The sequence below is a fragment of the Rhinolophus ferrumequinum genome, chromosome 22 (genome assembly GCF_004115265.2).
Source record: "Rhinolophus ferrumequinum isolate MPI-CBG mRhiFer1 chromosome 22, mRhiFer1_v1.p, whole genome shotgun sequence".
Taxonomy (NCBI): domain Eukaryota; kingdom Metazoa; phylum Chordata; class Mammalia; order Chiroptera; family Rhinolophidae; genus Rhinolophus; species Rhinolophus ferrumequinum.
Genome location: NC_046305.1, coordinates 7,661,196 through 7,676,697, shown reverse-complemented (window position 1 = coordinate 7,676,697; position 15,502 = coordinate 7,661,196). Strand labels below are relative to the sequence as shown.

The 15,502-nt window shown below is 43.3% G+C and overlaps 1 protein-coding gene across 3 annotated transcripts in view; it reads right to left on the bottom strand.

The window, feature by feature from the left end:
* Positions 1-15,502, bottom strand: part of DNM3 (dynamin 3) — a 387,192-nt gene that overhangs the window by 247,270 nt on the left and 124,420 nt on the right. For all 3 annotated transcript variants that reach the window (XM_033092677.1, XM_033092678.1, XM_033092679.1), the window contains exons 11-12: positions 4,669-4,755; positions 106-176 (exon numbers count right to left, since the gene is read on the bottom strand). In XM_033092677.1, coding sequence (XP_032948568.1) covers positions 106-176; positions 4,669-4,755 — 158 coding nt within the window. The remainder of the gene's footprint in view (positions 1-105; positions 177-4,668; positions 4,756-15,502) is intronic.

Sequence of the window (15,502 nt, the reverse complement as noted above, 5' to 3'; positions counted from 1 at the left end):
AGAATGCACTCGCACAGGGTGGTGGGGTGGTAGTGGAAACTCACAACGTGTATGCGGGACAGAGCAGCAGGAGGAAGGCATGTGGCAATCAAGTGTTTTACGTACTTTGCGAAGCCAATGAAATCTTCGTGGTTGGTGTTGATGTAGGAGACCTGGATGTCAATCAGCAGCAATACCTGTAAGTCAGAGAGAAACGCTTCAGTGAAAACCATCCTGAAGGTGGTGCAAACACTAAGCTCCCAAATAGCCTACCAATTCTTTATCTCCTTGAGATCAATGAGCTTCACCACGAGAGCAAAACTCCAATCAGTTCTCTGCTACAAGATCAGCCCCGCAGAGGCGCCCTCCCCGCCTGTTCTATCTTCCCACTCTCCCTCCTGTTACTCTGCCTTACTTGCCCCTGGAGCATTACCACCAGCTGACAGAGACTGTAAGGACCCCACCTGCTGTATCCCCAGTGCTTAGAACAGAGCCTGGAACAGTGTGGGAACTCATGTAAGGGTTGTCAAGGAATGAACGGAATACATGTCCCAGTAAACGTGGAAATGTTCTAAGCACAAGGTGCTGAATAAACCCTGAGTCTGAGATTTGAAAGGTCTTCTGTAGAAAACATCCTTCAATGGGAGGCAAAGAGACAGAGAGAGTAAGAAGAGAGTGGGGCGACCAGAAACTGTAAGAAAGGGAGTTTTATTCCAGAGATGTTCCAACTGCGCTCCCTGTCCTAAGGTTCCTTTCTGTTCTCCCACCTGTGCCCCTGGTCTCTAGAACGCTGAGATTTGTGGACGGGGAGAAATACTGAAGAGTTGCTACTTGTGTTATCTCTAGAGTTCTACACCTTGGCTTCGTTGAATGAAGCTTGGGGACCGCAGTGAGCATTTTCCCCGCTGCCTCCCTCCACTGAAGGTGACATCTGAATGCACTGGAGCATCATGGTCCTTGCTCAGAAAAGCCCTCCCTGATCCACCCACACCCTCACCCAAGACCAGGCTGGATCACACTGCTACCCTCACACAGCCTAGCTGTCCTATTTTACATGTTTTGCACCCTGTACTTTGCATTTGTGATGTTTACCACCAATATAATTATTTGTATGTTAAGTAGTTGATGTTTTGCTTCCCTGCAAGATGGTAAGCACCATGGACGCAGAGATTACAGTTGCCTCGTTCACCACTTTCTCCCCAGAACCTAGCACGATACATATAGTAGGTGGGTGTCCAATAAATGTTTGTGGCTGTCACTTTTATAACTATCTCCCAGCCTTGAAGAACAATTTGCTTTAAAGAGAGCAATTTATTCCCAAATGATTAGCACATGGCCTATTGTTTCTCACTCACTGAGAAACCCAATGCCTTGGGCTCTGAGGCTTTGCAACTGTTTGTCTGACCAAATCTTGTTGTGAGCCCCAACGGGACGTGCCAAAAAGAGCAAGTGGGTCACCTCTAACCCATCCCCACTGCCAAACATAAAGGCATGGCACAGGCAGGCACTGCTGTGTCACTAACATCACACTTGCACGAAAAAGTTTCATAGCATCAGACGGTTTTGTTTCTTCTCTTCCTGAAGAAAACAGAAGAGTTAGGAGGAGCGCTGTTTATTGGAACCTGTGGCACTGCCTCCATTCTCCCTGCACTAGAGCCTGATGCTGTTAAGACTCCCAAATCCATTTGGCCAGGAATTTGTATCAATAAACCATAATACTTGAGCACAAATAAACGGTTACCATCATAAAGGGCAAAATATCTACATAATTCTCCTCCTTGCCAAGGGCTGTCATGAATGTCTTGGACATGCACGCACATTAAGTTGGACCGCGGTGTAGGAAAAAAGTGGAAAAAAATAAAAACTGTGGCTGTTCTCATTCATATTCCTGGAAACTGGGAGTTTGTGTTCATCCTAGGAAAAGAGCCAGGTCACATGTGGGGGATGAAAAGGAAAAGGGTACATTTTTTTCTCTTTTTTTTTCCCCTTTCTCAGTTTCTCACTGCCTTTTTCACCCACAGTTATTGAATATTTAGTTGAAGAAAAGTAAGGCTGCCCCTGGTAGCAGTCTTCCCCACAAAATCAACCATTTCGACATGCAGCTTCGTGGGGGGGGGGGGGGGCTCGGGCACATACGGGTGTTCAAAAGACCTGTGTGTTAGAAAAACACACACACAGAGATGGATGGTTTTCCACAGTTTTCATTTTGAAGCATTCCCGCCCCCTGCCCCCTCCCCCCACGCAGCTTCCAGAGCAGAAGTTGGTAATAATTCCATTAACAAACAAACAAACTGCCGAACACCTCACACAGCTCCGGCAGGAAGGCTTGAGGAGACAGTCACTGAGCAGCCACTTCAGAAGCACCACAGGGGCTGAGGAAGCACAGAGGTCAGAGCTCAGACGGGAGAGCTACACAAACTGACATGTTCACGTGACCCAAATCACGCGTGTTTTCACTATGCCACACAGGTCCATGTCAGAGGTGGCAGGCACCAGCTTCCTCAGGCGGCTGACTGTCAGACCAGGCCCCCTGAGAGGGTCCCCTAGGAGGGAGCTCCAGCCCCACCCCTTCCTTCCCAGTTGGGGAATTAAGGAACCACTACATCAACGTTGTAGATGGAAGACCATTTCCCTTGAATTCAGAAAGGGCCATTCTTTTCTCATATCGACCATGTGTCATAACTCTTTGGGAAGAACAACACAAACAACTAAAATGAATGAAGCACTAAGAGCTGCATTTGGATTACTTCATTTCATCCTCATGAAATGCCTACATTACAAATGCCTACAAGTTACCTGCCATGATGACCCCACTTTCAGGTGAGGAAACTGAAGTGTGAGGATGCCAACTAACTTGTCCATTTAAACGGAAAGTAAACGGTACAGCTGGACCCGAACCCAGAGCCCACCATCAACAGTGATGCTAAGACGGAGCCTGTCGTTTTCGTGTAACAGAAACCCCGAAACATGAACCATGAAGACGCTAACAACTCACTTAGATATGAACACAGAGATGTCGAAGATCATAATTGTGCTACTTTGCCCTCACTAGCTAAGGATCCCTAGGAGTTAAGGAGTATATATTGTCATTTAAATTTTCGAGACTAAAGACACTAAATTAAAACGATTATCGTATTTACTGAAAGTCAGGAGTACAGCTGACACTAGAACTTAAGTTTTCTCGGTCTGGCAGCAGCCATGACATGAGACAGTGGGGCCAGGGCGAGATGGGGGGCCCTTCTGGCCTCAAGGTTATACATCGGACCCGAGGCTTGATTTCACCAGCTCATGAATTAACATTGACTTGTTTATCCCAATAAGTCACAAAGCCTATTTTCTCCCCTTTGGGCTATGGTGGCTATCTAAGGGTGTGCAAGTTGGAAAACAAGTGAAAACTATGAATCATGGTTAATTAACTTTCAAAGCACAATGATAAAAAGCAGTAGCAATGAACCCCAGAGCTCAAGCAGAGAGCAGGTTGCTGCTGGAGTCACTCACCAGTATCCCAACCTGCTGGACGTCCAGCTCTGGGTGTCTTCACTCTCCCCTCCCACCCCACCCCCACTGCACCCACTCATCTCACCCCTGCACGCACCCTCAGGGATGCATGTCTCTCTCCCTGTGGTGTGTCTCTCTCTCGCTTCTATTTTGCCTTCCTCCTTTTCCCCAGTTCTCTCTCTCCTCCTTTCCAACTCAGCGGAGAACCACAAAATCTTGGAACTCTAACGTGTAGGGAGCTTCAGAGATCATACAGACCACAGTCCAGTGTTGTACATACATAACAAAACAACAGTCCCCAAAAGTGATTTGCACAAGAACACGCAGGTATTTTGTGAAGAAAGCATGGTCTGTGTCCAGTGTCCTCTCCAAACTGTCACAACTCGCAGCTATGTCCAGGAATTAGCATCTGAAAACTTGTTTCCCATTATAATGTTTTATAAATGACCAAGGGGGAAAAAAACCACCTAAATGTAAGAAGCTTTTAATTTCACGTAGTCCTTTTTAATGAATTAGCTTCACTTGAAATTAATCTTATGAATTCACAGAGCCAGCTAGGATTTGAAGACAATTTCGAGGTCACTCCTTACAAACCATATACATTTACAAAATAGAACGAAATGTTTAAAAAAATCTGTTCTTGAAAGTGGTGTTTTTTTTTTTTTTTTCACTGAAAGGTTCCACAGATAAGCTGATGAATAGCTTTGTTCATTATCCTCAGGGAAAAAAAAAAATCAAAACACTGAACATTTTGCATAACATTTTAGGAATTTATGACTATCCTGGCAACCATCTGTGGGCCCATTAAAAGCTAAGAACCCCTGTCTTCAGGAAAAAACGTGGTATATTTCTGGATTAGCAGTTTTCACAATGGGCTGTGTACATGCTAGGGGTACACACCATGATTCATGGGGTGTCGAGGAAAAAATAATGGAACCCTATTACTGAGTTTTAAATTTCATCCTTCTGAAGCCTTTATATGTGTTTATATTTTTAACATACACAAGATGTTAGGATAGTAACACATGTGCGGAATTTATAAATAAGTAAAAATAAACATGTGATTCTGCTCTCAGCTATTTTTTTTTTTTCCATTTGGGGACGGCCAACCGCTGGAGAACACCAGACAACCTTGGGGAGACCTCCCACTTCCCACAGGGACCCTGCCCACCAAGGACTGCCTCTTCTCACCTGGTCCTTTGTCTTCCCTTCTCGCTCGCGAATGTGGTTAGCGACAATCCTCTCCGTTTCCTCGCAGAGTCTGGGGAAGTTGGCCAGCTGTCAAGACAAATCAGACCCGAGTGTTAATATTCAAGAAGTTATACCCCAAGAAAAGAGAAGCACAGATAAGTTGTGTTATTTCACAAAAGATATGCATGACAATTCCAGAAGCAAAAGTGACATAGCTAAAGCATGGTAGGGTGACAGAGGAGGCTCCGTAGTGACGATCAGAAGTAACTATGTTATCTGAGAGGACACACTTCAGAACCAGCAGAGAAATTACCTACAAAGAAAACAGAAACCCACAAACCCATCGAGCACTATGATCTATTGAGTCGGTACTTGATGAAGTTCAGAGATGAAGAAGACGGAGATGAGGATGAAAGACAGTAATGCCTAACTCATGAAATACCTCGTTCAAAATTCACGACAATTCATGAAAGATAGAGCCTAGTTTTAACCCCATTCTGTAGAGGAGGAAAGAAAAGCACAGAGAGGTTAAGTACCTTGCCCAAGACTCAAAAGCTCAAAATTGGTGGGTCCAGGATTCCAACCCAAGCCCTCGGACTCCAGAGCCCACGGTCTTGTCCATTACTCTTTGCTGATGATTCATCCCAGGAACCAAAGAGATCATTTATTTTCAATTCTCCCCTAACAGATGTGTTCACGTGTATGTACTTTTTTTGGCAAAACTGTAGAAATAATGCATGCCAATAACTTATCCCACCTAAATTATGCAGGTAATTGTCCAAACTCTAGTTTGCGAAAGTGAATGAATTAATTATAGTTGTTTTCAATGTAAGGGGGAAAAATGGGATGCTACAAGGATGTTTAAGGACCCCTAATCTAAAAGGAGGACTTATTCAGGTCACGTTGTGTGGGAATGGCTGAGGGGGGGAGGAGCTTGCCAGGTGCAGGGACATGTGACAGGGACAAAGAGTGGTGGAAGAAGCAAAGGAAGGTCAGTGCAGACAGTGAGGAGCTCGGTCCGAGGCACAGCCAGAAAGGTCAACACGGGGCCAGCTCAGGCAGAACATACAATCAGAACGTTGTTTTGTTCATTGCTGGCTCTCTAATGGAATGCTGCAGTCCCCATTCTTCCTACTACATAAAGGAACATCCTACGGACATTCAAAATGATTTCTGATTAAACTTTCTGCCACTCATTTCATTAGCTCATTCAACAGGACTCCCTGCTCAGTTTGCACAACCCTTTACTTAGTTTTCAAAGGTACTGGACTCTGATTGCTCAGCTCAACCCCTCACCTCTCTCCTATCTCTTACTTAAGGTGCAATCAGTTTCATCAATTTAAATAACATTTCTAATCTTTTGCTCTGCATGTTGAATTAAATGCCTACGGTTGTAAAAATGTGTTTACTCTGTCAAAGTTATCAAAATTTTAATCACGTATGTCAAAATATTGATCTAGAAGACATCATCTTTAGACCTTTTCCCCTATTAATTATCTAAATGTTCTCCAAATTGGTTTATGCAGAATCAAGGAATTAAGCTTTTGCTATTGCTTATAATCATTTTACATTCCTAAATTTATTTCCTATCTGTCGTTCATTCAACATTCACTGGGCCACTGCTACAGGTCAGTGGTAAGCTCAGTTTCTGTCAAAGCAACTGACATAAACAGCTGCGTCTGCTTTGAAAAGACCTCAGAGGATCTGATGCCTAAATGACAGTGAAACTTCCAGACAAAGCTGGATATCTACCAAATGGTAAATTACTCTAAATAGTTTATTATTCAGATTACATTGAATATTCTTAAATAATAAAGAAGGTATGATGGAAAAACAATACAATATGTATGACTTTAGGAATCAAAACTTTAAATATATAATTCTAAGAAAAAATTTTAACTGTACCTATTCTGAAAGAAAGCAGTACCATAATTTCTAAAAAATACAAAGACATGTTTTAATAAAATCCAATATTTTAAGTGTTATGTTGGGTAATGTTTAATTATTTTCATGGGACCTCAATATAAAAAATTAATTTAAAGCATGAACCACTTTTTCCCTAGAGGAAAACGAAAATCACTTGAAAGGCATTTCTATCAAATAAAATAAAAATTACACACTTATAAAATTTATTAACCATTAATTAGTCAGATCACAAGAGCCCTGCTATTAGGTTTCTCTTGGAACAGGCATGAGACCAGTCAAGATTTCTACACCTTCAAGAGTAACTAGTTCGATGCTTTAAGCAAAGACTCAGGTCATTAGGTGACTATGTGTTCATATTTCTACACCAAACATCATTGAGAAAATAAACTATAACCAGAATAAAACTTTTTTTTATGTGCATGACTTGAGTTAATTGGTTTGGCTGCTACAGGTATGGGCTCTGTTTTGATCAAAAAACTACAAACCTTCCAACGTTAGCCACTCACCCAAACTGAGTAGCAATAATGATTTTACTGCTCCTAAAAGCATACAGTAATTTTATTCCATTTCTGTGAATTAAAACCTGCCCCCAAATCCCAAATAATCTTTTATTTGCATATAACATAATGTGAGGTTTATTCAGGAGATGAGAAAAATAGTTATCTCGGCACAACACATTTGTTATTAAGAAAGGAAGGAAGGAAGGAATGAAGGAAGAAAGGAAAGAAGGAAGGAAAGAAGGAAAGAAGGAAGAAAGGAAGGGAGGAAGAATTCCCATTTACGAAGGTGATCAAAGATGAGAAACAATTCTAGTATAAAGCAGTCAGAAACTGCACAAAGGTAAATAGGAAAATATTTTATCAAGTGTTCTGTATTTTAGGAGAGGCACATGGGAAGTCTCAGATAACCTAAGGGAAGTTGACAGAAAGAGGAAGGGAGCCAGGTCCCATCCAGGTGGCCTTGGGAAAAGTGGTCAGAGAGAAAGAAATATTGTTAGCCTTCCCTCTCCGAGTGAACAAATCCCAAATCTGCAAACCTTAAATACTTTCTGCAGGCGGTAGGAGAAATGCTGAGGTATATAATGGAAGAACAGATATGGTATGTTGGTATAATCGTCCATCATATACCTCACCGTACCATTTCTTCTAAGCAGAGAAATGACAACGCTAGTGTTATTTAGCAAATGCTATGGAATAAAAACAAAAAGGTCAATCTTGGGTGAAGTGAACTGAAAAGTAGTCAGGAGAAACACTAAGTAATTCAGAAAATACCTAAATAGGAGGTCGGGGTGGCGATGACACTGCATCAAAACAATATCTACAGATGATAATCAGGTTTCATCTCTTTTCTTTCCAAGTTTACCTCTAGCGGACATATTATTGAGTAGTTAAAAAGTCAAAACAGAAGGTAAGAGGAAAAGCAGAGGTCAAGGTAAATTATAAATTAAGAATTAATTATAAAGATCATAAATCCTATAATGATTTATAAGATTAAAAGGTGACATTCCTGGGATACTACTCAGTCATAAAAAAGAAGAAATCTTGCCATTTTTAACCAGATGGATGGACCTTGAGGGCATTACGTTAAGCAAAATAAGTCAGACAAAGACAACTACTGTATGATCTCACTTATATGTGGTTTCTTTAAAACAAGAACAAACAAACAAACAAAAACCCCTGAGCTCACAGCTATAGAGAACAGACTGATGGTTGGCAGAATCAGGGCAGGGCGGGGTGAGGGTGGGGATGTGCAAAATGGGTGAAGGTGGGCAAAAGTACAAACTTCCAGTTACAAAATAAGTCCTGGGACGTAGCATACAGCACAATGACTACAGATATAATACTGTACTGTATACTTGAGACTTGCTAGGAGAGCAGGTCTTAAAATTTCTCATCACACACACAAAAAAAACTTTTTGTCACTACATGTGGCAATGAACCTTAACTAGACTTACTGTGGTGATCATTTCATAACATATACAAATACCGCATCATTACGTTACACATCTAAAACTACTGCGACGCTACATGTCAATTACACCTCCATTTTTTAAAAGGTTTAAACACAGGCAATATGAACAACAAGGTGACCTTCCTGTCCCTTAAAAGCCAAGTCCCAGGCTCGAATTCCCTATAATACCCAGTAAAATTTCAAACTTTAATAATCATCCTGATTTGAAACCTGAATACTGTGACCTATTACGTGAGGCACCTACCTTATGCAAAGCACAACACAGTTTGTTTTGAGTGGAGCTGTCAGAGAAGGGGAAATGAGAGTGTTTTTGTACAGAGTAAAAACCACAGCAGATCTCTCTGGACCCAGAAGAAAGCCCTATTTGAGCACCATGCTTTGCAGTTATTCTCCTTCATCCCACAAAGTTAATCAAGTTAATGAAGTGGCTACTTCAGCCGAACTGACAACCACCTGACAAGTCAGTGGGACATAATTTATTTATTCTTTCCATTCTCCATTCACTAATTATTATTGAAAACCTGTCTGTGTCAGGGGTTGTAAAGAGAGTGATGAGCTCAACAAACCCAGTCCCTACTTCCACGGAGCTTGCGTTCTCAACGGAACAACAACAAGAAAAGACGTACGCAGTAGAATTCATGTGCTCATATGTGCCAGCAAGAAAAACAAAGTGTGGCAAGTGGAGGAAGAACGATGTGTGTGTGCACACACGTGCAACTGTAAATAGGAAACTCCAAGAAAGACTTTGATTAGGCAGCACTGGAATGGAGACCTGGAAGAAGCGGGAGGGTTCCAGGCAGATATCTTCCCGGCATTGGGCAGGAGAAGCGAAAGGTCTTGCCTTTACATCTCCTTGACCTGTTGAAGCAACAAGGAACCCAGTGTAGCTGGAGTGGATGGAGGGGAGGGAAAAGTGGGAGGCATTCAGAGAGGAAAAGGAGCGAGATCAAGGACAGGACTTGGGATTCACTGGTTTAGTTACGTGTATCCAGGGCCAGACAGTTACTTACCTAACAAGCCACAAAATTCAGCATTTCTTCTAACAGCACTTTTTAATGAAAAATCTCTCCCTGTATTTCTAACAGCCAACTAAGGTATCTTTTTTTCATTTCCTTGCAAAGTTTTTTTTTTCCTCTTAGCAGAGGGGGGGGGAAATCAATTAATTGGTATGATGGTGATCCAAGACTGTGGTTTCCCAACAGGCCAATAAATGACACAGTTGCTAAACTGTGGTTAAAAAAAACAGGATGTTCCTCTCAGCGCTTCCTGAAAAGAACCTCGGGCCCCCGCCATGATGCACTGGAGGAGAGGAGGTAAGGAAAAGCAGCTGGAAGCTGATGCCCACCAGAAAAATTCCGAAGTTGAGATGTCCCTGGAGTGAAGCCAGGTAGCTCATAAGCTCGAATGTTCCTGTCTTGTCCCCCAGTGCCCCAGAGACAACAGCAAGAACATATCCCAGAGGAAATGCATCCCCAAGTTAGAAGTTAAGCTCTGTGCTTTGTACACACATAAATCCCATGTTTTTCACTGGTGTTTGTTTATGTGGCTTAAGGGAAAAAAACGAAAGATTTTTTACACCTAAGACATTCCACATGAGGAATTATAGATGAAAAAACCGTTGTGAGTTATATATATAGATATACATAATTAATATATACACATATATTCACAATACAGCTAGAGTAACTATATATTTTAGATTGTCTGGGGAAGTCACGGTTCACTCCTATTATTCCAGTGAAAATATGAATAGCTTCTCCTTTCAATTTCAAAACTGTCCTGCTTTGGACGATAAATTATATGGTCACTTTATCTACAGTTCCCATTCAAAAGGAGTCAAGTAATAAAGTTCTGCCATACTCAACTTTAATTTGACATAAGTTGCTTTGCAAAAAATTTCAATTATACCTGTTTTAATGTAAAAAAAAACTTGACAGAGAGATAGTAAGACCAAAAATCTAGAATATCAAAATGAGGAATAAGGAAAAGGATACATATTTGAAAGAAAACTTGTCCAACTGTTACCATTTTAAAAGGAAACAGGGATGACCAAAATATTATTTTACAACCAAGAACACATTTCTTTCGCATCAGGGTAACTTTGGAACATCTAAACTGCTAGTAAGTATTTCAGAGGCCTCTTCTGCGACATCAGTTACTCTGTTGGATGCCGAGGAGGAGAAGATAAAAGACACAGCCCTTTTCGAAAAGGAGTTTATAATCAGCAAGAGGAGGCATCCACCCAAACAATTCAATTACAAACAAATCACAGTGCAGTATCATCGAAGCTACTAGAAGTGAACACGGGGTGCGGTGGAGGCCCTGAGAAGGAAGGGACTGCGGTTGGAGACCAGGGAAGGACTCACAGAGGCCTTTGGGGAAAAGATGATGATGGAGCTGCATCTTTAAAAATGAGACTAGAGGGCAGGTGAAGATGGGTGGGAAAAGGAGACCATCTAAACAAAGAGAGTCACATGTACAAATGCCAAAGGCATGAAACATCTTAGAGGATCGTGCAAATCACTTAGAATGGCCGAAGCAAGCAAACAGTGACACCAGATGTAGCTGGAGAAGTACTCAGAGATCAGATGGTGTAACGAAACATAACTGTAAATGCTTCAAACTTCAAGATATGAGGAGCCATTGAAAAATGTTGAGGCAACAGGCAAAATAGGTGTCTGGGTTTTGGAAGAGCCACTGTGACAGCTGTGGGGTGGGTAACTTTGAGGGCGACCAGACCGGAGATAGAAAGATCAGTGAGGAAGTCACTAGACTGATTTAGTTTAATTCAGTAAGAAAAGAGAACAGTTGCAGTAGACTGTAGTAGAGAGAGTTTTAGTACAGAGGCTCGAGCTGGAGGTATAGATTTGGGAATCGAGACTATTTTAAGTGGTAGTTGAGTTTTGGGAGAAAGGACAGTGAAAAAAGAAAACCAGGAGCAAACTCTGCAGAACTCCCATGTTTAGAGGCAGGCACACATGGACAAACTCTTAAAGGAGATGCAGGAAAAAGATGGAACCATGAGAAAGATGGGAGAGAACCCATGGAAAAGAGAGGAGTGTCAGCTTCAAAAAGAGAGTGGAATACGGTATCAGGACTAAGGGCGGCCATTCGATTTGGCAGTCAGGTCTCTAGCTGACCTTGGCCATAACTATTTCAGTAGAATGGTAGGACGGAGGAAGAGTGGAAGCCAAATTTCAGAGAGTTAAGTAATTAACTGGAGATGAGGAAGTAAAGAAAACCAGCATAAACTACTTTTTTCCCCCAAGAAGGCTGGCCATGAAGAAAGGGAGAGGAACAGGGCAATAGACAGGTTTTCGTGGTTATTGCTTTCAAGTGAGGGAAGACATACATACATTTATACACTCATTTCGTAAAATGTGGTGGAGAAGATGATGATTCAGGAAATAGAAGAATCAAAACAGAAAGTTCCCAAAGGAGGTGAGAGTACAGGTAGGCGCCCAGACGGAGAGGAGGGGCAAGGCTGGGAATACTGACAGTTGGGGGGTTGGAAGAAAGGAAATTGATGTCCCCATTTGTGGTCCCCATTTTCTCTGTGAAATCATCACTGAAAGTAAGGATGACAGTGATGAACAAAGAGGCTACAAGAGAGTGTTAAACGTGTAAGTACTATGAAGAGCACCAGAAGGCACCCGCTAATGTGCTGGAGACTACGGATATAGGGCGGCCCTGGTCCACACAGAGGGACAATCACCCCCAAGCTCTTCAGCAGCCCGGGGGAAAGGCAAATAAAGACAAATGGGACATCTGCCCGGCCTTGGGAGTTCAACAGGTGGCAAAGTTAATCCAGGCAGAACTGAAGTAAGTTAAAGGTACACTTGAGCGGGACTTGTCGGCTCCACATATTCAGCCTCCTTGCCTCTCTGGGAAATAATCCCAGGCCCCTTAAGTATTTTGCCTTTGCCCGCTGGCACAAGGTGGAGCTTCGTCAGGAGAGGCGCTGGACCCGGAGGGACTCGGTGAGAGGAAAAGGATGGGTTCAGGTAAGCTCGTCGGGCAGGATGGAGCAGCCATGACCCCAGCAGCGCTGCCCCACCTTGAACAGCTTTGTAGCTGAGGGCCTCCAGGGAGACACCTCCCCACGGATGGCTTTTCTCTTCCGGTATGCTTCAGAGAGCAAATTTCCAGCCAGTTCTGCTGGCGTAGCACGAGAGCAACTTTCTGCCATTCAGTGAGCCGTGTCTACCGCCTTCTTCAAGGTGGTCTGGAGGTCAGCCCTGGGCAGGGGTCCTCTTCCCTGGGTGGTGCTCTCCTAAGGGCAGCCCCTCTGCTCCTTCCTGACAGCCACTATCCCTACATTCAGTAGCTCTCTTAGCTCCTTGAAGGCCAGTCCCTCAGACTCTCATCCCTTGCTATGGTTAACACGTTTTTATAGTAAATGTTCCCCATTCAAACTGCTCTGTGGCTCCTCTCCTGACTGGACACAAACGGACACAATGGTCAGGAAAGAAAATAAAATCAGGAGGCAGGTAGGTTAGAAGAAAACAGAGGCCACAGGACCCTTAACGGAAGGCTTTTTACAGGAAGGGGAAGGCATGATGTTTGGGAGCCACAAAAGGAGAAACAGGCAAATGTTTTGCCTGATCTAGGCTCTTGGGTTCTTTGGGTTTGGGCGAATAAATATTCTTCAGTGAAGAGAGCTGCAGGGTCAGCAGCAATCTGAGGGAGAAAGCTAGGTTTTATTTAAGGCAAACTATAAAATATTTTGAGAAGACATTACAAATATACAACCTCCCCTGATCCAGAGAGCATAATGGAAAGGGTGGTTTGAAGCGTGGAGAGCAAAGACTGGAAGCCAAAGCGTCCGAGAACGAGCTGTCTCATCCCACGCCATTAGGACCAAATGCTGGTTTCCAGGTAAGTTGGATGCAATGGAAAATGATTAAAAACAAAGATTCATACATACCACAGACACTTTATATAACTTAAAATGTACAGACATGAGCCAATCTTTTGATGAAGACCAAGGCCTGCTTTCTGCACATGGACTTGCTGACTGGAGTGATGCATCTTCTGTCTTACGTAAACCACATCCTTGAGCCACGATTCCCGGTTTCTCTCTCTTTAAAGTGGAGGGAGAACCTGAAGACACTGGGAAGCCATCTAATGCAGAACCCATCCAGATTTTCATAGCGCCCCCCCACTTTCTTACCGCTTTGTCCTGGCCGCACCTAGGCAAGGGCAGAGCTTTCGCAGCCAATCTTTATTGTCCTTCCGAGGCTGACTTTGTATAGAAACAAAACTCAAAGTCTGTTCTGCATTTGGTCGGTGTATTTACTCTTCATCTAAACTGCATAAGTGAAATAAGAACTACAGCTGGGTGGACAGGTTTGAGAACAAACACAACACAGCTGGCCCTTGGGAAGAAGACAGCTTAACTGCTGGGAGTGCAGTACACGGGCCGCCTACAGACATCGGGGTGCTGAGGGCGGCAGTACCGGTTAAGTCTCTGAGTCACTTATGAGGAGGCCAGTTAAGAGAGCTTTAACTGTACAGGTGACGAGACCGAGTGCATTGTGAGGTGTGAGCGAGGACGGGGGAATGTGAAGTGCTATTTATGAACTGGCTTCAGGTCTCCCAACGGGCAGCTGACATCTTGGTTTTCTTCTTCCCTTGTCCACCCTTTTCCCTGTACCTCGCCTCTTAACTTCTGTGGCTTTTCCTAGGTTGGAGGAGAGTCACTAGGACTTTAAGAAACAAGGTGTAAAATTGGTAAGAGGCCTAGAGAAGGGGTCTGATGCTCCAGAGCCCCCTCCGGACCCCCAGCTGGTTCCACGTAACTCCTCGTCTTTTAGCATCGACATCTAGGAATTTGGCTTCTTTATTCCTCTTTCCCCACTTACATCTTTTCTTCCTCTGAGTTGTTCTGCCAGGTGACTGGGGACCAATAATATTCATACTCTGTCTCTTTCATTCTCTCTTTCTCTCGCTTCCCACCGGATGTTTAGAGGTTACTCATAGTAACCATACAGAAAGGGAAAGGTAACACAACTAACAAAACCAGATCTATACTTTGAGGAAACGATCTAAGTACCAGTGTTAACTGTTCTGGGGCTAGAGCTGCCCTACCCTAACCATCATCACTAATTCCATTCGTACATTGTCCAGTGCCAGGCAGCCCTCTTATGTCCCTGTGAAATGAACAGATCCTAGCACCACTCTTCCAAGGTCCTCAGGGAGGAATCCCGCAGATTCGGAAGTCTCTCCGCCCACCACTCTACACCATAGATTCAATAGGCATTGTGAGGTAGTAACGGCCGCTTATAGATTAGCCACCATTTACTGAGCAGTTACTATGGGCAATCGATGTGTTAAGGGCCCTGTGGTTTTGGGGCATCATCGTGCTTAATCCCCACAGAGGTGGTATTATTATTCCTATTATCATCCCCATTTCACAGAGAAATTAGCAAGACTCTAGGGATTAAGCATGAGGCTCAAGGTCACACAGCAAGTAAGTAGCAGAGCCAGGATTTGAATCCAGGTAACTGGACCTCAGAGGCTGAGCTCTTAACCACCACACACCACACTGCCCCTTCCCAGGTGTCCAGGCGCAAAGTGGACTTCATTTAAAATTTAGAATGACCTCCTGACGGATATACACAGTATCAACGATTTCCTTCCCCTAACAATGACCCCTATCCATGCATCTAGGAAAAATCAGTTTAGGTCATTCTCCTATTGGTTCTAAAGAGATGTTTACCTGTTCAAGACCACAAGGAGAAAATGCGCTCACTGAAACGTCATCTTGCTGGCTTAAGCAACCCTATTTGGAATGGGGTGAGGGAAGGCAATACAGTCGTCTTTCACGAAAGCATTTCCCACTCAGCACTTTTCACAACCTTCGCCTTTGACCCAACACACCACCTTCCATCACAAAGTGAGAAAGAGACATACAGCGTGATGAGAAAGATGAGTA